The following is a 22,810-nucleotide window of genomic DNA, read 5'->3' as shown; positions in this document are numbered from 1 at the left end:
CAATATACCAGAAATAGAGAAACATATGGGTGGCACAGTGGTTAGCACTGCTGCCTCACAGCGCCAGGGACCCAGGTTCAATTCCGGCCTTGGGTCATTGTCTGTGTGGAGTTTGCACATTCTCCCCGTGTCTACGTGGGTTTCCTCTGGGTGCTCTGGTTTCCTCCCACAGTCTAAAGATGTGCGGGTTAAGTGCATTATCCATGATAAATTGCCCCTTAGTGTCAGGGGGATTGGAAAAGCAAATATGTGGGGTTATGGGAATAGGACCTGGGTGGGATTGTGGTCGATGCAGATTCAATGGGACAAATGGCCTCCTTCTGCACTGTAGGGATTCTATGGTTGCGATCTCAATGGGTTGTAAGGCTGAAGGAGATAAGAGGTAGGGAGGAGTGAGGCTGTGTGTGTGTGTGTGTGGAGAGCGGTGGGGGAGGGGGGTGAGATTTGAAAGCAAGGGTATCCTGTGTAAAAGTAAATCGGCTGAGAAATAAGATTTAATAACAGTGATTGGGTTTTTTAAGTGCACTTCGTATTACACTTAGCATCTAAAGTGGACATCTTTTTATACATTTACATTCTGCATTAATAACAAAGATGGGATGATTTGGAAGTGAAATGAAGAATAAAACCTAATACGCCCCATACATAACATGATATATATCAATCTCTCTTCCTTACCTATTTAATTATTGGTTAGTTATTTGTTCATGGGATGTGAGCATTGGAGCATTTGTTGTTTATTGCTAATAGCCCTTGAGAAGATGGTGGTGGCCTTTCTTGAACCGCTGTTCTCCATGTGCTGTAGGTACACCCATAGTGCTGATAAGAGGTTCCAGGATACTGACCGAGTGATGGTGATATACTGTCACATGAGGATGGTGTGCGGTTGGAAGGGAAATTGCAGATGTGGTAATCCTATGGATCTGCTGCCCTTGTCCTTATAGATGGTAGAGATGGCATGTTGGAAGGTGCTCTTGACGGAAGCTTGCTGAGTTGCAACAGTGCAAATTATATGTACTACACATTGTGCATCGGTGGTGGAGACAGTGAATGTTTAAGGTGGTGGGTGGGGTGCTAATCAAGCAGGCTGCTTTGTCCGCAGCGCTGAGCTTAATCAGTATTGTAAGAAATCTCATAACATCTGGTTAAAGTCCAACAGGTTTATTTGGAATCACGAGCTTTCGGAGCGCTGTTCCTTCACTTGTTGGACTTTAACCTGCTGTTGTGAGACTTCCTACTGTGCCCACCCCAGTCCAATGCCGGCATCTCCACATCTTAATTAGTATTGTTAGAGCTCCACTTATTCAGGCACATGGTGACTATTTTAATCTGATTTTGAAAGGGAGAGTAGAACATCACTAAGAGTGAGGACATCAAATTTTAAGATGCCAAAGTGGTTATCACTATATGACTGCAAAATAACTTGTTGCCATGTGTAACTTTCATGCAGCACTTCCATAGCCTGAGGGTGTCCCAAAGCGATTCACAACTAATTATTTTTCAAATGTAGTAACTATTGTTTCATTGGTAAATGTGGCAATGGGTTTGTGCCCAGTTACAGTGAAGAGATTAATTACCCAACCAATGGATTTTAGAGACCACTTCCTGATCTTAAGGAACATAAGAACATAAGAAATAGGAGCAGTAGGCCATCTGGCCCTTCGAGCCTGCCCCGCCATTCAACAAGATCATGGCTGATCTGAAGCGAATCAGTTCCACTTACCCGCCTGCTCCCCATATCCCCTAATTCCCTTATCGATCAGAAAACTATCTACCCGTGATTTAAACTGTGCCATGAAGTCTTTTATGTCGATCTTAACAGCCTCGGTCTCATCCAAAAATCAGCACCTCTGGCAGTGCAGCACTCTCTCTCTCTCAGTCTTGTACCTGAGATAACTCCAGAGACTGCATGCTCAAATCCTGGATCCAGTTCGAAAGGGGAAATAAAATGCCAGCACTCGGCCAAGCTATCACTTTAATCTCAACACCATCAACAACTATCCCAGGCATGACATCTGATTAAAACTGTAAAGCACACAACTTGCAATTCTTTTTAATTTCATGGTTACATTATCATTTCACAGAAGCATTCCATATTATAATCTAAATGTTGAACAGAGGTCTTCATGCTGACAAGATGATCAAACAATACACGCGGCCCTTGTAAATAGAAGAATGTTTAATCCAAACTTTTTCATGTTTTTAGGACTGAAATTTTTTAAGAAGGTTCTAAAGGTTTTAAGAATGTTTGTGTCACTGGCAAGACTCTCATTTATTATCCATAGCTAGTCATGTTGCTGCTGAGTTTCTCGAATCTTAGAACAGAATCATAGAATCCCTACAGTGCAGGAGGCCGCCATTCGGCCCATTGAGCCTGCACTGACCATAATCCCATCCAGGCCCTATCCCCATGTATTTACCCTGCTAATCCCCCTGACATTAAGGAGCAATTTAGCACAGCCAATCCACCTAACTAGCATGTCTTTCGGACTGTGGGAGGAAACCGGAACACCCGGAGGAAACCTATGCAGACACGGGGAGAATGTGCAAACTCCACACAGACAGTGACCCAAGCCGGGAATTGAAGCCAGGTCCCTGACGCAGTGAGTCAGCAGTGCTAACCACTGTGCCACCGTGCTGCCCATATTAAAGTGGAGAATGTGAAATACTGGTGATGGAGGTGCTTCCACAATGCAATCAGGGAGTTGAACCGTTCCCTATACTGAGAACGATGAAGGAATGATGATGGATATTCGGGTCAATATAGTGTTTGATCTGCTGGGTAGCTTTGGATAGTTTTCCCTCGCATCTGCTGACCTTATCCTTTTAAGTGGTGGAGACTGTGGGTTTGAGACGTGCTGTCGAAGACCATGGTCGGCCGCACTTGGTTGAGGTCATTAGGTTACGCTGAGGCTTCATATGTTTCATATGAAGCAATTTTTAAAAGCAGCATCTCGGCCTTTTGGCTAAGATGCAAATGAGCTCAAGTCTTGGAGGAGAAACCTCCCCCTTCTCCAATCAGCTTGGCTCATGTAGATCAGGCCCAGGACAGGGTGGTTTGGTCGCTCGCCCTGTCTTGTTAGCCTGGATCTGAAATGTCTCAACTTGTTGAGACTCTGAATTGGATTTGATTTGATTGAATTGGAAAAGTATTTAAAAAAAGAAGTCCTGCTGAGTTGTTACAGTGCATCCTGTAAGCTCTGCAGGCATGGTAAACATGCATTGTGGAGTAACAACAGAAAACGCTAGAAATACCCAGCCGGTCTGGGCAACATCTGGAGAGAAAGATGAACATTTTAGCTTGGGGATCTTTCATCAGCTCTGACAAAGGGTTATCATCAATCTGAAACGTTAATTGACCTGAAGAATATATCCAGCATTTTCTTTTTATATTTCAGGTTTCGAGCAACTGCAGTATGTTGCTTTTAGGTGCGTTGTAGAGTGTTGTTACTGCTGCATTTATCTCCGGAAGTGGGCGGCACGGTGGCACAGTGGTTAGCGCTGCTGCCTCACAGGTTCAAATCCCGGCTTGGGTCACTGTCTGTGCAGAGTCTGCACGTTCTCCCCGTGTCTGTGTGGGTTTCCTCCGGGTGCTCCGGTTCCTCCCACAGTCTAAAGATGTGCGGGTTAGGTGGATTGGCTATGCTAAATTGCCCCTTAGTTTCAGGGGGACGAGCTAGGGTAAATACATGTGGTTATGTAGATAGGGCCTGGGTGGGATTGTGGTCAGTGCAGACTCAATGGGCCAAATGGCCTCCTTCTGCATTGTAGGATTCTATGAACTAAGTGTTCGATCCCTAAAGGATGGTGAAGAGGATTGGAGGTTCAGCAGCTAACTCACTTGCTGCAGAATATGTAATCTCTGACCTCTGGTGGCTACAGGTTCATTCACATGGCCCAGTTGAGTTGAGTGGCATTGAGTACCCACTCCCTCTATACCTCCAGGGATGATGATGGGTTAATTTTATTAATTCATGGGATGAGGGTGTCACTGGCTAGGCCAGCATTTATTGCCCATTCCTGGTTGTCCTCGAGAAGGTGGTGGCGAGCTGCCTTCTTGAAACGCTGCAGTTCCTGAGATGTACGTGCACCCACAGCACTGTTAGAGAAGGAGTTCCAAGATTTTGACCCAACGACTGTGAGGAACGGCGATATATTTCCAAATCAGGATGGTGAGTGACTTGGAGGGGAACCTCCAGCTGGTGTTCTCATGTGTCTGCTGCCCTTGTCCTAAATGGTGGAGGTCGTAGGTTTGGAAGGTGCAGTCTGAGGAGCCTTAGTGAGTTCTTGCACGTCAGCGGTGGAGTGTGTGAATGTTTATAGATGTGGTGCCAATCAAGAGGGCTGCTTTGTCCTGGATGGTGTCGAGCTTCTTGGGTGCTGTTGGAGCTGCAGCCAACCAGGCAAGTGGAGAGTATTCCATCACACTCCTGTCTTGTGCCTTGTAGATGGTGGGCAGGCTTTGGGGGAGGGTGTGTGTGTGTGTGTGTGTGAGGAAGTGAGTTACTCGCTGCAGAATCCCTAGCCTCTGACCTGTTCTTGCAGCCACAGTATTTATATGGTTGGTCCAGTTCAGGTTTTGGGTCATGGTAACCCCATAATAGGGGATTAAGCGATGATGATGTCAAGGGGTGATGTTTAGATTATTTCTTGTTGGAGATGGTCATTCATGCTGTACAAGTTTAAAGTGTCACAAGTAGGCTTACATTAACACTGCAATGAAGTTACTGTGAAAATTCCCTAGTTGCCACACTCCGGCACCTGTTCGGGTACACTGAGGGAGAATTTAGCATGGCCAATGCACTTAACCAGCACGTCTTTCGGACTGTGGGAGGAAACCAGAGCACCTAGGGTAAACCCACGCAGACACAGGGAGAACTTGCAGACTCCGCACAGTGACCTAAGGCAGGAATTAAACTTGGGTCCCTGGCGCTGTGAGGCAGCAGTGCTAACCACCATGCTGCCCATGTTAGTTGCTACTTATCAGCCCAAGTCTGGATGTTGTGTAATGCATACTATACATGGGCAGTGATTGCTTCATTATCTGAGAAACTGGAATGGAGTTTAACACTCATTAGTGAAGAGCTGTATTTCTGATTTTATGATGGAGGGAAGGTCATTGATGAAGTAGCTGAAAGTGACTCGGCCTCGGACACCACTGGAGAATTCCTGCAGCAGTGTTCTGGAGTGGAAATAATTGGCCTCTAATGATCACCGCCCCCAGTGCCAGGGACGATTCCAGGCACTGGAGGGCTTTCACCAGATCCCCACTGACTTACAATTTAACACGGATTCTTTGGTTGAACTCTTTGAATGCTGCCTCTGTGTCAAGGGCACTCACTTCCAAAGCACGTGAGGAATTCTGCTTGTATCCAGCGGCCCTGGTGAAACGGAGCATTACTGAGTAGGGGGAGTGGTGAACAGGAGCTTCTTGATAACACTCTTGCTGACCCCTTCTACCACTTTGTTGATGGCTGGGATTAGGTTGGTACATCAACTAATTAGCCTCGTCCTGCCTTGCGGATAAAACCATCATCCACAAGGTTGGCTACATCGAGCTCTGAGGGATGAGCCAATGCCAAACATCTTTCTGCCTCGAAAGAAAACCCAGAAAAACGCTAATCTTTAGCTAGATTGCCCTCTGGTATTCTCAAACAGTGCTAGAGAAAAAAAAGAGATCAAATGAAGTTACAGACAAATTCAAATGTTATTAGCAACTTGCAAATAGTTGCTGGGGAGTTGTCAGAAACCATCATGTCTAGTTCTCGTATTGAAGGGCTATGGTGAACGGGCAGGAAAGTGGAACTGAGGCCAAGATGAGATCAGCCATAATGGTATTAAATGGCGGAGCAGGCTCGAGGGGCTGAATTGCCCACTCCTGCTCCTAGCTCTTATTTATGTTTGATGCCTAATAAACGTGACATTGCCCAGCCCGAAAATGTCATGTACTCAGGAAGAGTGATCCAGCAGGAAGTCTACAAAATCCAATTCCTGCTTTTAGTCTATTGCCAGCTGGTCAGCTTACAGAAAAAAAAACTGTTGCATGAAGTTCAAATACTTATCACACGCCATTATAGCCATAGAAGTTCAGAAAACATTCGTGTTTTTTATTCCTATATTCATTTCCTATATATCTGATGGGTGAAAACCCCCCCACAATTCATTAATAAGGCTTTGAGGTACTGACAAGAAGTGGGACCCTGACCTAAACTCCAAAGACTCAGGGCCAGCAGGACAAAGACAAGGGGCCAGAATTTCATTGACCGGATTGGAACCAAACAGATGTGGGACCAAAACAAAATGGCCACCGAACAGCACACCCCCAGGTCCTAACTCCATTCTTGGCCTGGACAATTTTGTTGAGGGAAGGTGATGGCCCAGTGGTATTATCGCTAGACTATTAATCCAGAAAGCTAATGTTCTGGGGACCCGGGTTTGAATCCCGCCACGGCAGCTGGTGGAATTTGAATTCAATAAAAAATATCTGGAATTAAGAATCGATGATGAACATGAAACCATTGTCGATTGTCGGAAAAACCCATCTGGCTCACTAATGTCCTTTAGGGAAGGAAATCTGCCATCCTTACCTGGTTTGGCCTCGATGTGACTCCAGAGCCACAGCAATGTCCAAAGATGTGCGGGTTAGGTTGATTGGCTATGCTAAAAAAATTGCCCTTAATTGCCCTGAGATGCGTAGATTAGAGGGATTAGTGGGTAAAATATGTAGGGGTATGGGGGTAGGGACTGGGTGGGATTGTGGTCGGTGCAGACTCGATGGGCCGAATGGACTCTTTCTGTACTGTAGGGTTTCTATGATTCAATGTGGTTGACTCTCAATTGCCCTCCAAGGGCAACTAGGGATGGGCAATAAATGCTGGCCAGCCAGTGTCGCACGGATGAATAAATAAATTGTTTTAATGAGGATGGGAGCGGATTCCAGAACGCGCCTGCTCGCTTGCTGGATGAAACTGAGAGCATTGTGGGCTCAGTTGCAACCTGCCCCGGATAAGCTTTTTTTAAATTTCAGGAAGGCAGCGGACTTTAGCAGCTGTTGGGTTTGACACCAGCTCCATGGAGGCATAGCTTGGAGGCAGGAAGAGTTGAAATGGGAAGTGAAACAGTTTTGCCTCCTTTACAGTTCAGTATGAAATATCTGTGGTCAGTAAGATGAGATGTGTCAGTGCTGAGATTGGAAGATATAACTACCCCTTATCAGTAAACTCGCCAGATTGTTACTTCTGTCAATGGGCAAGTTGTCAAATAAAAGTCCAACATTGCAAACAGAATGAGTTTTTAAAAAAGTTCATCCAATGGATAAAAGTAAATGCACATTTTACGCTATTCAAAGACTAGGCTAGTATGATAACCAAGTGTAAATGTTTAATCTTTCCCCTTTTTTTGTACTCAGTGATATCCATTGAGAGAGCAATTTTGAAATCTGTTTGTTTATGCAGAGTTTTATAAGTTCTTGGCTGCAATTTAACTGTCTAAGTATTTGGAAATGCCTCTTGCGTTGAAGAGTGTTTATTTACTCAGATCATTCATCAGATTCCAACTGTTACAATAACGTTCGAGAGTTCTGTTCATTCATTGGATAATGGGTGCGGGGTGAATGCGAGGGTGTGGGAGTGGGTGTGAGGGTGAGTGTGAGGATGAGTGTGAGGGTGCGAGGGTGAGTGTGAGGGAATGGGGTTGAGTGCTAGGGTGAGGACTGAGTGCTAGGGTGTGGGGTGAGGGCCGAAGGGGCTGGATGATGGTGGGTATTCAGAAGCCCAACTGTATATAGATGAGCATTGGGTGCACCCCGGCAAGGTTTTTTGGGAACAATGGGGGCCTATGAACCTCCCCCCTCTGGAGATAGTCCAACTTTAGCCACAGGCCTGACACGGCCACTCAAGGCCTGGAGCCTTGGAAGATATCACTTGATGGAAAGCGGATCACTTGGGTGGGATTAGTTCTGTACTCTGCCTCCAACATAAAAATCCAACCCAAGTTTTCGGTAGGAATGATAAGAAACACTATTATTTTGCAGTAAATCGGGCAGCAACTTCACAAGTACACACATGCACAGTTTAGCACCAAAATGCAGTAATAGATTGCTGATTGGCCCTGCTCCTCCACAGACTACAACATAACAGTGTCTTGCCAACAGACTCAGCATGAAATCCATGTAAGGGTGTGAAACTGCTGTACGGATCCACTTGTTATTCACAAAACACTGTTACAATGTAGTGCTGGTACATTCAGGTGCCTTCTCCTGGCGTTCCTCCACCCCGCCCCCCACAACTCTCTGCTGGCGTTCCACCTCCTTCACCCCGGCGTTCCAAAGTCCCTCTCTGCTGGTGTTCCCCCCTCTCTCTCTGCTGACTTTCCCCCACCCACCTTGCTGTGCAGCTACAGATCTGAGGGAAACAGGTTGTTGCAGGCAATGACTCCTTTTGAAGTGTTTATATGTATTTTACATGTATCATAAACTTAGTCACAGTACAATACCGATCAAAGGCACTCAGTTAAACGAAAGATGGTTACGTTTTCCTTCACGATTTACATCAATTTGTACAACTCTGGATTAATTCACTGCCAAGCTGTATACATACATGCCACATCAAATATATAGAACCACACACACACACATACACACAGTGTATTCCAGGTTAACAATAAACATATGCTATAGGAAGCGATTGGGATCTCAAACAGCCACTGGAAATCCTTTTGGACCAAGTTAATAGCGAGGTCTCAATTTACAACTGCAAACACAAAGGGGAAAAAGAGGGGTGATGATTTTCTTCCAACTCAATCCCGGTACGTTCCAAGGATGTAGTCGGACATGCAGCCTGCTTGTGGGGAAGTTAATAACATTGGGAGAGTGGAGGAAGAGAGAATTCCACATTAAAAGTACTTCTCAAACACACCCCGTTTTACAGTTAATAAGACAATTTGATTCAAATCCATTGAAAATAATTAATGTTACCACGTCAGTGTAGTTCCACAGCACAAAGCAACGGTTTTAAATTAATCATTTTCAATGCTTGGAAAAATTAGTCATTAAAAGAGATTCCAACCGGTTCATCTTAATGCAAGTCATCTCTTTGGTTTAGTCGAGGGAGAACTAGTTAAAAGAGGTTTAACAGCACTTATGCATGATTACAGATTGTCACAATAATTCAGAGTTAAACAGTTACAGTTCCTCCCTGTGTTGAGCAATGGAATTGCAGAGGGGATGATTCTGCTATACGCTCGGCCTTTTCTGGAAGATCAGGCATTTATTGTTAGCCGGCATGTCAACCTGGAAACAAAGCACAGCACCCATTAACACACGGAGGCTGCTGACTGACCCCTGCTGGCTTTACAGCAGCATTACCACAGCATCAGCCACTCTCAATGTACAGTCTGACTAAATGTTTGCAACACATTGCTCATTTCGTACTAAATGCTGCCTTGATCTAACTCACTATATTTTACCAATGTACCATTCAGTGAATCAACAGGCACAATCCAATAAGGGAGTTACCAACTTTGGCGGCACGGTGGCACAGTGGTTAGCACTGCTGCCTCACAGCACCAGGGACCCGGGTTCGATTCTGGTCTTGGGTGACTGTCTGTGTGGAGTCTGCACGTTCTCCCCGTGTCTGCGTGGGTTTCCTCCGGTTTCCTCCCACAGTCTGAAAGATGTACTGGTTAGGCGCATTGGCCGAGCTAAATTCTCCATCAGTGTACCCAAACAGGCACCGACTAAGGGATTTTCACAGTAACTTCATTGTAGTGTCAATATAAGCCTACTTGTGACACTAATTTAAAAAAATGTCTTCCCCTCAACTGATGTAAGCAAGCTTTTGGAAAACTTTTTTTTAAAAAGAGAAGAATTCCAATTCTGGAATTATTAGTATTTATTGACAAGCTGGGGGGGATTCACAATGAATCTGGAATGATCCTGGATTCAAAGTATTTTTTGATTCTCGAGATAAAATTGTATTGTCCAGATAAAGTTTCAAGTTTATTTTTTATTAGTGTCTCAAGTAGGCTTACAATAACACTGCAATGAAGTGACTACAAAAATCCCCTAGTCGCCACACTCCAGCGCCTGTTCGGGTTCACTGAGGTGGGAATCGGGGAGGGGGAAGTGGATTAATGACATTTTTGTTGTTTTCAATTGCTATGTGAGATCTTAAGATGAAAGCAACACAGATTGGAAACTGGAATACTGCTCATTTTTCCCATTGACACACAAGAGAGTGTTGGATCATACGGGTGGCAAGCGGTTAGCACAGCTGCCTCACAGCGCCAGGGACCCGGGTTAGATTCCCAGCTTGAGTCACTGCCTGTGCGAAATCTGCACATCCTCCCAGTGTCTGCGTGGGTCTCCTCCGGGTGCTCATGTAGGTTGTAATGACACAGAAATAAATCAAATGAAAAATTGGGCATCTCTAGACTTAACACAACCAGTCAACGTTTGTGTCAACCTCTCTCGGACGGTGGGATAAGCACCAACTTGATAGCTACAATTACTCTACTCAGAAGTAATTGTAGCTTGGAGTTTGCAAAATTGTAAAATGCTAGGGAGAAAACATTGCACGGTCTCTTTAAAAGGTGATGCTTTTTCTGTGCTTAGAAAGTTTTTAAAATGCGCAAGTACAGATACAGAACTCAGACTGAAACATTCGTATCGAGAGGCCAGGCAGCAGCAATGCCAATACAACAAACAGGCTTTTGAATTCAGCCAATCAAGTTTGAATCAGGCACTTAGATACCAAGAACCTATTAAATTTAAATCCAATGGTTTTGGCAACCTAGGATCAATTCTATTGTGGGGGATATTGATATGTCATCACAGGTATAAAAGGAAGGGGTCAGTACGACGGAGGCAGAGAGCATCTGCCAGAGTAACAACTGTTAGTTCAGCTCTAGAGAGAGAGAGAGAGAGCAACTGCCACAGCTCACAGCCTCATCTCGATAGCGAAGGTACCAAAGAAGACAGAAGTTCCAGTCAGGAGAATCAACAGAGAAGGCCCAGAATATTCCGGAAGACACAAAACCTGGTTATAATTTTATTTTGTTAATAAGTGGGAATTGTATTTATCTGAACAGCATTCCATCAGAATCGTGTTTTATTGGGTTTGTTAATAGTTTAGTTAACCCGTTCACTGTTAGTTAGATAAATAAATTGTTACTTGTTGACAGTGATCATGGGGGATTTCAATATGCAGGTGGACTGGGTAAATAATGTTGCCAGTGGACCCAAAGAAAGGGAATTCATTGAATGTTTACAGGATGGCTTTTTGGAACAGCTTGTGATGGAGCCCACGAGGGAACAGGCTATTCTGGACTTAGTGTTATGTAATGAGCCAGACGTGATAAAAGATCTTAAAGTAAGGGAACACTTAGGAAGCAGTGATCATAATATGGTAGAATTCAGTCTGCAATTTGAAAGAAGGAAGGCAGAATCAGATGTGAAGGTTCTACAGTTAAATAAAGGTAATTACAGGCGCATGAGGGAGGAACTGACAAAAATCGACTGGAAGCAGAGCCTAGTGGGAAAGACAGTAGAACAGCAATGGCAGGAGTTTCTGGGAGTAATTGAGGACACAGTGCAGAGGTTCATCCCAAACAAAAGAAAGGTTATCAGAGGGGGGATTAGGCAGCCATGGCTGACAAAGGAAGTCAGGGAATGCATCAAGGCAAAAGAGAGAGCCTATAATGTGGCAAAGAGTAGTGGGGAGTCAGAAGATTGGGAAGGCTATAAAAACAAACAGAGGATAACAAAGAGAGAAATAAGGAAGGAGAGGATCAAATATGAAGGTAGGCTAGCCAGTAACATTAGGAATGATAGTAAAAGTTTCTTTAAATACATTAAAAACAAACGGGAGGCAAAAGTAGACATTGGGCCGCTCCAAAATGACGCTGGTAATCTAGTGATGGGAGACAAGGAAATAGCTGAGGAACTTAATAAGTACTTTGCGTCAGTCTTCACAGTAGAAGACATGAGTAATATCCCAACAATTCAGGAAAGTCAGGGGGCAGAGTTGAATATGGTTGCCATCACAAAGGAGAAAGTGCTAGAGAAACTAAAAGGTCTGAAAATTGATAAATCTCCGGGCCCAGATGGGCTACATCCTAGAGTTCTAAAGGAGATAGCTGAAGAAATAGTGGAGGCGTTAGTTATGATCTTTCAAAAGTCACTGGAGTCAGGGAAAGTCCCAGAGGATTGGAAAATCGCTGTTGTAACCCCACTGTTCAAGAAGGGAACAAGAAAAAAGATGGAAAATTATAGGCCAATTAGCCTAACCTCAGTTGTTGGCAAAATTCTAGAATCCATCGTTAAGGATGAGATTTCTAAATTCTTGGAAGTGCAGGGTCGGATTAAGACAAGTCAGCATGGATTTAGTAAGGGGAGGTCGTGCCTGACAAACCTGTTAGAGTTCTTTGAAGAGATAACAAATAGGTTAGACCAAGGAGAGCCAATGGATGTTATCTATCTTGACTTCCAAAAGGCCTTTGACAAGGTGCCTCACGGGAGACTGCTGAGTAAAATAAGGGCCCATGGTATTCGAGGCAAGGTACTAACATGGATTGACGATTGGCTGTCAGACAGAAGGCAGAGAGTTGGGATAAAAGGTTCTTTCTCAGAATGGCAACCGGTGACAAGTGGTGTCCCGCAGGGTTCAGTGTTGGGGCCACAGCTGTTCTCTTTATATATTAACGATCTAGATGACGGGACTGGGAGCATTCTGGCCAAGTTTGCCGATGATACAAAGATAGGTGGAGGGGCAGGTAGCATTGAGGAGGTGGGGAGGCTGCAGAAAGATTTAGACAGTTTAGGAGAGTGGTCCAAGAAGTGGCTGATGAAATTCAACGTGGGCAAGTGCGAGGTCGTACACTTTGGAAAAAAGAATAGAGGCATGGACTATTTTCTAAACGGTGACAAAATTCATAATGCTAAAGTGCAAAGGGACTTGGGAGTCCTAGTCCAGGATTCTCTAAAGGTAAACTTGCAGGTTGAGTCCGTAATTAAGAAAGCAAATGTAATGTTGTCATTTATCTCAAGAGGCTTGGAATACAAAAGCAGGGATGTACTTCTGAGGCTTTATAAAGCACTGGTTAGGCCCCATTTGGAGTACTGTGAGCAATTTTGGGCCCCACACCTCAGGAAGGACATACTGGCACTGGAGCGGGTCCAGCGGAGATTCACACGGATGATCCCAGGAATGGTAGGCCTGACATACGATGAACGTCTGAGGATCGTGGGATTATATTCATTGGAGTTTAGGAGGTTGAGGGGAGATCTGATAGAAACTTACAAGATAATGAACGGCTTAGATAGGATGGACGTAGGGAAGTTGTTTCCATTAACAGGGGAGACTAGGACGCGGGGGCACAGCCTTAGAATAAAAGGGAGTCACTTTAGAACAGAGATGAGGAGAAATTTCTTCAGCCAGAGAGTGGTGGGTCTGTGGAATTCATTGCCACAGAGGGCTGTGGAGGCCGAGACGTTGAGCGTCTTCAAGACAGAAATTGATAAATTCTTGATTTCTCGAGGAATTAAGGGCTATGGGGAGAGAGCGGGTAAATGGAGTTGAAATCAACCATGATTGAATGGTGGAGTGGACTCGATGGGCCGAATGGCCTTACTTCCGCTCCTATGTCTTATGGTCTTATGGTCTTTAGAGGGTGTGTCAGGGAGTTATTTTGATTTAACCACTAAAAGTTGCTGAAGAGCCGATCGTACCACTTCACACTCACTTTAACAGATTATGAAGTGAGGTACTCCTCTTTGAGTGGTTAAGTGTTGGCTCTCAGAGGGGGGATCCACCCCCGCTTTGGGGGGGTTGGCGATATGCCAGGCATGAGGTTACAGACTGTGGTTTAGTAAAGTTCGACTGCTGTTGATGGCCCACAGTGGCTCATGGATGGCCAGTCTTGAGTTGCTATATCTCTTCAGAATCTATCCCATTTCATACGGTGGTAGTGCCACATAACACGATGGAGGACATCCTTAATACAGAGACAGGACTTTGGTAGGGGTCACTCCAACTGATAATGTCACAGACTTAGCAGGATCTTTGTGGTTTTCCGAGCATTTGTTTTTAGCAGTTTGGGTACAACTGAGGGGTTTTCTAGGACATTTAAGAGTCAACTACATAGTCAACCACATGGATCTGGAGTCACATGTAGGCCAGACCAGGGAAAGACATCAAAGATATTGGTGAACCAATGGGCTTTTACAACAATGGTTTCATGGTCACCATTAGAGTTTTAATTCCAGAAGTTTTTTCCGCTGAATTCAAATTCCATCACCTCCTGTAGCAAGATTCGAACCCCGATCCCCAGACCTTGGGTCATCGGATTACTATTCCAGTGACAATACCACAATGCCACCACCTCTCCTTAAGGATTGTAAGGGAACAGTGCTGCTGGTTGGCCAGTTACTCTGCAAATGCTAACCATTAGTGACTTCTTTCCACGACCCCCCCCCCCCCCCCCCAATACCATTCCATCCCTTCTAGCTGAAAGCAGGAATGAGAAAGAAAAACACAGGAGCAGGGAAAGAGGGAGACAGAATGAGAACAAGAGATTCAAAGATTAAAGATAAATGACTGACTGTACAGCACACTGTTCCACACTACAACATTTCATATATTACAAAGGCAGCATGGTGGCACAGTGGTTAGCCTCATAGCACGGTAGCACAGTGGTTAGCACTGCTGCTTCACAGCTCCAGGGGCCTGGGTTCGATTCCCAGCTTGGGTCACTGTGTGGAGTTTGCACATTCTCCTCGTGTCTGCGTGGGTTTCCTCCGGGTGCTCCGGTTTCCTCCCATACTCCAAAGATGTGCGGGTTAGGTGGATTGGCCATGCTAAAATTGCCCCTTAGTGTCCTGAGATGCGTAGGTTAGAGGGATTAGCGGGTAAATGTGTAGGGATATGGGGATAGGGCCTGGGTGGGATCGTGGTCGGTGCAGACTCGATGGGCCGAATGGCCTCTTTCTGCACTGTTGGGTTTCTATGATTCTATGAAGCACTGCTGCCTCAATTCTGGCCTCGGGTGACTGCCTGTGTTTAGTTTGCACGTTTTCCCCATGTCTGCGTGGGTTTCCTCCGGGTGCTCCGGTTTCCTCCCACAGTTCAAAGGTGTGCGAGTTAGGTGGATTGGCCATGCTAAATTGCCCCTTAGTATCAGGGGGATTAGCAGGGTAAATACATGGGGTTATGGGGATAGGGTCTGGGTGGGATTGTTGACGGTGCAGGCTTGATGGGATTCTATGATTGTAAGTGTGTGATTTAAGTAAATGCAAATACGTGGGGTGCATTTTGAGGGAGCAACATGAAGGCACTGGGGGAACGTTGATTGCTGAAACATGCTGTTAATCACCATCTCACACGCATTGTGATTATTTAGGAAATCAGAAATTCATACCATCTGCTTGAATGTCATCTCATTTTCTTCAGCCAGTTTCTGTAACATTCTTATATCTCTCAGCCCCCAACTTGGATTTCTTCCAAAAGAAAAATGTTACATTTTTAACAGAGCTCTTCCAAAACCATCATTTTCTTTATTGTCTTTTAGAATTATTCACAGAAAGTGGCTTTGTAAAAACGGGGGCACAGAAAACGCTGCAATCATTTCTTACCTTTGCCTCAAGCTCAAATCAAAATCGATGTTGCTTTGCGGGGTAATCACGCCATTGATTGCATAGGGCTGCAGGAAAGAACAATGTCAAATTAAATCAGTCATTCCCTGAAAATATTGCCTCCAGTAACCTGCCTGGCAACAGTGAAGAGGCTAAGGAGCTCTGTACACACTGGATAAGAGTGCCCAGCGGGGAATGGGGTGTGAGATGCAGGTGGGAGTAAGGGTTAGGGGATCTCACACACACCTGTAGAGCTGCATCAATGTCCCTGTAAACAAAGAAGGGCCTTCTATCCTGGCCACTTCTACATGTGCCTCGGGAGGCAGGAGCCCCCAAAATGCAGCCCACCCGCAACCCACAAGGTCAGTGAGTGCATAAACACCATATCCATCTGCACCATTAGACTCTAGTCACTCCTCAATTGTCCGCACCTCCATCACTCACCCACCAACAATCTCCATCAACCAGGACTCACACTTGGCATTCATATGCTCAACCACATTAGATATGAGGTTTACAACATGGAAACAGGCCTTTCGGCCCAACTTGCTCATGCCGCCCTTTTTTTTAAACCATAAAGCTAGTCCCAATTGCCCGCGTTTGGCCCATATCCCTCTATACCCATTTTACCCATGTAACTGTCCATAGAGTTATTCTGACAACATTTAACCACTCCCATCAGCCTCACACCCTCATCTCAAGCACACTATTTGACCATGACAGCTTCATTACTCAAACACATTGCACCACACTCACTGACACACTTCCCTCTCTCTCTTGTAGGCCAATGTGTTGCATAACTGGAGGTTGCAGGCGTCAACCAAAGGTGCACGGATCCTGATCCTCATTAAGGACTCAAAGGTGATGGTATCCTCACACATAATCTTCCTTCTCACCACTCATCTCCCTCTCATCCCATACGGTGTGTGGTTGATGTAAGCTTGCACCTCTCCCCTCCCCCTCCTCATCACAATCCTATCCTCGAACATTTCTCCTTTCAGATACCAAGTGAACTGCAGCATTGGCCAGGCAATGAATGAACAAGAGGTCAGTGATGACGAAGACAAATCCAGACGATTTCACAGATTTGACAAAGCTTGGACAAAAGGCCATCTGGACTCGAAACGTCAGCTCTTTTCTCTCCTTACAGATGCTGCCAGACCTGCTGAGATTTTCCAGCGTTTTCTCTTTTGGTTTCAGATTCCAGCATCTGCAGTAATTTGCTTTTATCCGGGCGATTTCACACTTGTGCCACATCAGATACTGACACTCCACATCATCCACAGAATGACAGGCAGTATCTGCACAGTGGGAGACTTCTGGTACGAGCAGCCTGGGCAAGGATAGTGCGGGCGTCAGCTCAATGGAGCTTGAAGCCACACACAAGTCCTGCTGCAGACCGAGGACTCAGATGACTACTTTGACTTGTGTATTGAGGTGACAAATGGGGAACCCATCAACACACTCAGTGCACTGACAGATGTGGGAGAAAGCCTGCTCTCAATATCAAGTAGCAGCTTCTTCTTTGGCAGTCCCTCTGGGTGGAGGATGACTTGCCTCCACTCCAGGGAGGTTCTGCGGTGGCTGAGTGGGCCAATCCTGGAGCCGCAGACTCTGCCACAGGGTTGGTAGGTGGTGTTTGATGAGGTCTGGGTTCAGCGCTCTCTTTCCGCGGTTTACACCAAACAGCATGGAGAAGTCAAGTACCAATTTGGCCCAGGGCTTTGAGCCCATCCTTCCCAGCATAGAAATGGTGGGAACCCCATCATAGTTGTGGACCCGACTTTGGAAGCACCCGGTGGTTGATATCTCAGCTGCTATTGCAGTACGGGCTCCTTCCATCTGGAGCCAAAGTGCTGCAGTTGAAGCTCGGACTGAGACTGGGAAGGTCAGCTTGATACCATGTGAGCAAGAGTACTGCCATCAGGCTGAGGATCACGGTGCCAAGAAGCGCTCAGGGTGCCGTGCAACCCAGCAATCTGTGCTGCAACAAATGACCAGGATGGTTGAGGTGCTGCACTGGGGTAGTGGTAGCTGGAGGTTAACTGGAGGTAGAACCTGTCGACCTCTGGGCAAAGTTAATATGCAGTCACGTGCAGTCACTAGCACCCTTCACCATAGAAATGTGCAATCTAAGCCATGTTCTGTGCTCACTTCATCTGCTTCTCTCTGGCAAAATAATAAAATCTACAGTAGTTTTTTCTTTGAATAAAATGGAAACCTGCAAGACGTTTCAAATATCTCCAGCTCCAACCTGCAGGGAACCAGATGGATAAATGTTCACAGCCACAGTCACCTTCCCAGCTACTGGCAATGTGGTACTCACCCTGCTTTGAAGTCACAGTTGTGACTACAGCAGCTGGCAGATTTCAGTGACGATATCCTTCCTGAAGCGCAGACATCTCCAAGCATTGTTACTCGCTGTGGTTTAGGTCAGGAGAATTCCTCCACAAACATTCTGGGTGTTCATGGTCTCTCACTGAAAGCTCTTCTCCTCCCTCTTCCAGCAGCTTGTCCTGCACTGAATGCTCTATTTTCAATCTTCAGATCTTTTCTACTCTTTGGGGAATCATAGAATCCCTACAGTGCAGAGGGAGGCCATTTGGCCCATCGAGTCTGCACCAACCACAATCCCACCCAGGCCCCATCCCCATAACCCCATGCATTTACCCGAGCTAATTCCCCTGACACTAAGGGTCAATTTAGCATGGCCAATCCACCGAACCTGTACATCTTTGGACTGTGGGAGGAAACCAGAGCACCCGGAGGAAACCCATGCAGACACAGGGAGAATGTGCAGACTCCACACGGATAGTGAACCAAGCCGGGGAATTGAACCCAGGTCACTGATGCTGTGAGGCAGCAGTGCTAACCACTGTGCCACCGTGCTTCCCATGTGCCATCATGCTGCCCATGCCCTTTGGTGTGCAAAAACTCCTTCAGTACCTGCCACATCAATCCCAGCGAACCTGGCAACTTTAATAGGAAGCAGCAAACATTTGTAACATCAAAGCATCAGCTGGAAGAAATCAACCAGCGACTAAGCTGCGAGTTGGTGACTATACCTTTAAACACCTACTGGTGGGGATCCTTCCTGCAGTCTAACATGATCAGCTGAGTATGGTTAAGAGAGGTTGTTGGCTGCAGCACTCAGATCCACAAAGGCAGCACCATCACAAAGAAGCATTGTCTGCTGATCGACCTGCTGACCCGACATACTCATGGTGACCATTCACCATGCTAATGCTCTCACCAATGTGGTAAAGGACATGACGTACAAGACTGCTCACTGCCACAGGTGATAACAAAGACTGCAAGAAACTACAAAGGGTCGTCAACATAACCCAGCCCAACACCAGCCTCCCATCCATGAACTCTGACTACACTTCCTGCTGCCTTGGAAAAGCAGCCAGCATAATCAAGGACCCCACACACCCCGGACATTCTCTCTTCCACCTTCTTCCGTCGGGAAAACGATACAAAAGTCGGAGGTCACGTATCAACCGACTCAAGAACAGCTTCTTCCCTGCTGCCGTCAGACTTTTGAAAGGACCTACCTTATATTAAGTTGATCTTTCTCTACTCCCTAGCTATGACTGTAACACTCTCTCCTTTCCTTCTCCCCTGTGTACACTATGAATGTGATGTTTCGTCTGAATAGTGCGCAAGAAACAATACTTTTCACGTGACGATAATAAAACAAATCAATGAAAGGCAGCCATACTGACAGCTGCTACCAACCAAATTACACACTGACCAACACTGACATGAAAACTAGGCTCCACTCACTTTCCCACCCGCCACCCCATCGAGGCTCCTATTCTAACACTGTAAAACCCTTGGAAAGTCATTCACAGCACAGCCGTATCACATCATATATGTGCTGGATTTACTCCTGCACACGTATGTTCGACTATGTTAAAATCTGGAATCTCAGCAACATAGATTGCAATGACACAGAAATAAATTGACTAAAAAATTGGGCATCTCCAGACTTAACACAACTAGACAATGTTTGTGTCAAGCTCCCTTGGACGGTGGGATAAGCACCAACTTGATAGCTCAGCAAATCAAAGATCAGAAAGGGTATATTGCTGCCTGAAGGTCTATTTTCAGGCATGTTTGGATGGATATTCCACACTACAATGATCTAGCACTGAATCTGGGTTTGAGAGAGATGCAGGCGGCAGCTCTGAATAAAGATTGACTAAAGCTTAAAGTTTAAAGCTTATTTATTGTTACAAGTAGGCTTACATTAACACTGCAATGCAGTTACACTCTGGCGCCTGTTTGGGTACACTGAGGGAGAATTTAGCATGGCCAATGTACCTAACCAGCACATCTTTCGGACTGTGGGAGGAAACCAGAGCACCCGGAGGAAACCCACGCAGACACGGGGACAACGTGCAGACTCCGCACAGACCGTGACCCAAGCCGGGAATTGAACCCAGGTCCCTGGCGCTGTGAGGCAGCAGTGCTAACCACTGTCTAACAGTGTTGGCTTCGCTGAGAATAGTTACCAAAAAAACCCCATCAGATTGGTGCTCTTCTGTGGGCTGGAGGTTAAGCCTACCTGTCATGGAGACAGTTAGCCTGGTTACTGATGTGATAAAGGATGAATGACGCTGGCAAATATGAAAAGCAGAATAGTTGCCGACACGCAACTGTTGAATCTTCAATAAAGCAGGTGCGATGAAGCTGGTACATCCCCCGGATTAGATAACTGTTCAGCGCCCAGTTGCCTAGGAGATTTCACACAAAATTGGCAACTTCCTAAAGCCGTACTGCGTCAGAGATGCAGGTGTAATCAACCTTTCACAGGAATATTGTCTCTGCATCTTATATTGGTATGGAAATAAATAAACTTGACTTAGGGTGCCCAGTATCAGCCCCAAGCACTCCCAGGTTAGGTACACCACCTAGTTGCTGGGTAAAGTCTTTTTCAGAAATACACATTAGCCCAACTTCAAATTACACCTGCTCTGTAAGTTAAAACAAACTGGCTGCCTTGCTGTTTTCAGAAAGTAAATGAGCAGCATGTACATGTTGTGATATTGTGCCTTTAAGAAATGTATTTGAGTCACGTTCTTGTGCAGGATCTGTTGTAGCAGTTTTATGCACTCGGAGCCATTCTGTCTATAACCGACATCCTGTATTGTTACCGCAGCAGCATAAATGCTTCTAATTGGTAGAATGCTTGTTTTAATCTGAACTAATGCAGTTCTGCTGTTTTGAGTGTTTCCCTCTGGGATTTTGCAGAGTAGGGCTTGATTGGGGTGATTGACAGGTACGGTCATGTGACGGAGTGAAGCTGGGCTTACACAGAATATTCAAGTTTAGATACTGCTTGGGGTTGAGAGAGAGAGAGTAGTACCTCTCTTTTCCCCTCTCTGAAGTTGGAGACTGGAATCTGCCAGGAAATGAGTCTCCTCTGAGATTCTGCTGTACGAGTGTTTCTTTCTCTGAAGTTTGACTGTTTCGAGGATATATCCTTCTCTGGAAACTGCTGTTTGGATTTCAGTCCAGAAGTGTTCAAAGGCTGGAAATCTAGCACCATGTGAACATACTTGTTTTTTTGTGCTAACTAATTCTGAATAAGGGTTTATGTCAATGGGGGATATTGCTAAACTGGAACAATGGAGATAGCTAGCTGTTAACAATTATACTTTGTCACATTTAAGCGTTTTAATTGGTAAAATGTATGTTAATTCTTTTTGTTATATTCTAACTGTGTTCTTAAATAAAGTTTGTTTACCATTTATATACCATTTATATAGATGGTCTGGAGGAGGGGACGGAGTGTAGGGTAACGAAGTTTGCAGACGACACAAAGATAAGTGGAAAAGTGAATCGTGTGGAGGACGGAGAAGATCTGCAGAGAGATTTGGACAGGCTGAGTGAGTGGGCGAGGATATGGCAAATGGAGTATAATGTTGAGAAATGCGAGGTTATACACTTTGGAGGAAATAATAACAAATGGGATTACTATCTCAATGGAAACAAATTAAAACATGCTACCGTGCAAAGGGACCTGGGGGTCCTTGTGCATGAGACGCAAAAGCCCAGTCTGCAGGTACAACAGGTGATCAAGAAGGCAAATGGGATGTTGGCCTATATTGCGAGGGGGATAGAATATAAAAGCAGGGATGTCTTGATGCACCTGTACAGGGCATTGGTGAGGCCGCAGCTGGAATACTGTGTGCAGTATTGGTCCCCTTATATGAGGAAGGATATACTGGCATTGGAGGGAGTGCAGAGAAGGTTCACCAGGTTGATACCGGAGATGAGGGGTTTGGATTATGAGGAGAGGCCGAGGAGATTGGGTTTGTACTCGGAGTTTAGAAGGATGAGGGGGGATCTTATGGAGACTTATAAGATAATGCGGGGGCTGGATATGGTGGAGGCGGAGAGATTCTTTCCACTTAGTAAGGAAGCTAAAACTAGAGGACACAGCCTCAAAATAAAGGGGGGTCGGTTTAAGACAGAGTTGAGGAGGAACTTCTTCTCCCAGAGGGTGGTGAATCTCTGGAATTCTCTGCCCACTGAGGTGGTGGAGGCTACCTCGCTGAATATGTTTAAAGCGCGGATGGATGGATTCCTGATCGGTAAGGGAATTAAGGGTTATGGGGATCAGGCGGGTAAGTGGTACTGATCCACGTCAGATCAGCCATGATCTTATTGAATGGCGGGGCAGGCTCGAGGGGCTAGGTGGCCTACTCCTGCTCCTATTTCTTATGTTCTTATGTTTTGATAATAGCTTCCTAGTGGATCACTTTGAATCATACCTGGAGTGAAACACCTTATGATCACCCTCATGCCAAATTAAAATGTAAAAGTTAGGGTTTAGCATCTAGGCTAACTTCAAAAAATACCCTGGATTTTCTAATCTGGTCCTTAACACACAGCACACGAGTGCTTTGCATTCTAACGCAGGAAAAAAAACTAGCATGTTAACCGTTATTCTGTACTTCCACGAATGGTAAACTAAAACCATGTATTTACACTTAGCACTTTTTGCAACCTCATTATATCTCAAAGTGCTTTACAGCCAATGAAGAAAGTCGGGTCACTGTTGTAATGTAGGAGATGCAGCAACCAATTTGCACGCCGTAAGCTCCCCCCCCCCCCAAACCCCCCCCGCCCAACTCCCACAATACGATAACGACAAAATCAGCTGTCTTT

The 22,810-nt window shown here is 45.5% G+C and overlaps 1 protein-coding gene across 1 annotated transcript in view; it reads right to left on the bottom strand.

Annotated features, from left to right (window-relative positions):
- Positions 1-7,400: 7,400 nt before the first annotated feature.
- The window catches only part of mettl26 (methyltransferase like 26), a 40,643-nt gene continuing 25,233 nt past the window's right edge, over positions 7,401-22,810 (bottom strand). Inside the window, exons 4-6 of the mRNA XM_078240056.1 lie at positions 15,629-15,696; positions 15,415-15,493; positions 7,401-9,289 (exon numbers count right to left, since the gene is read on the bottom strand). Of these exons, the coding sequence (XP_078096182.1) occupies positions 9,233-9,289; positions 15,415-15,493; positions 15,629-15,696 (204 nt within the window). The 3' untranslated portion in view covers positions 7,401-9,232. The remainder of the gene's footprint in view (positions 9,290-15,414; positions 15,494-15,628; positions 15,697-22,810) is intronic.

Source organism: Mustelus asterias, chromosome 23 (genome assembly GCF_964213995.1).
Source record: "Mustelus asterias chromosome 23, sMusAst1.hap1.1, whole genome shotgun sequence".
Lineage (NCBI taxonomy): Eukaryota > Metazoa > Chordata > Chondrichthyes > Carcharhiniformes > Triakidae > Mustelus > Mustelus asterias.
The sequence above is the reverse complement of the archived record's forward strand: the minus strand, read 5'-3'. Positions and strand labels throughout refer to the sequence as shown.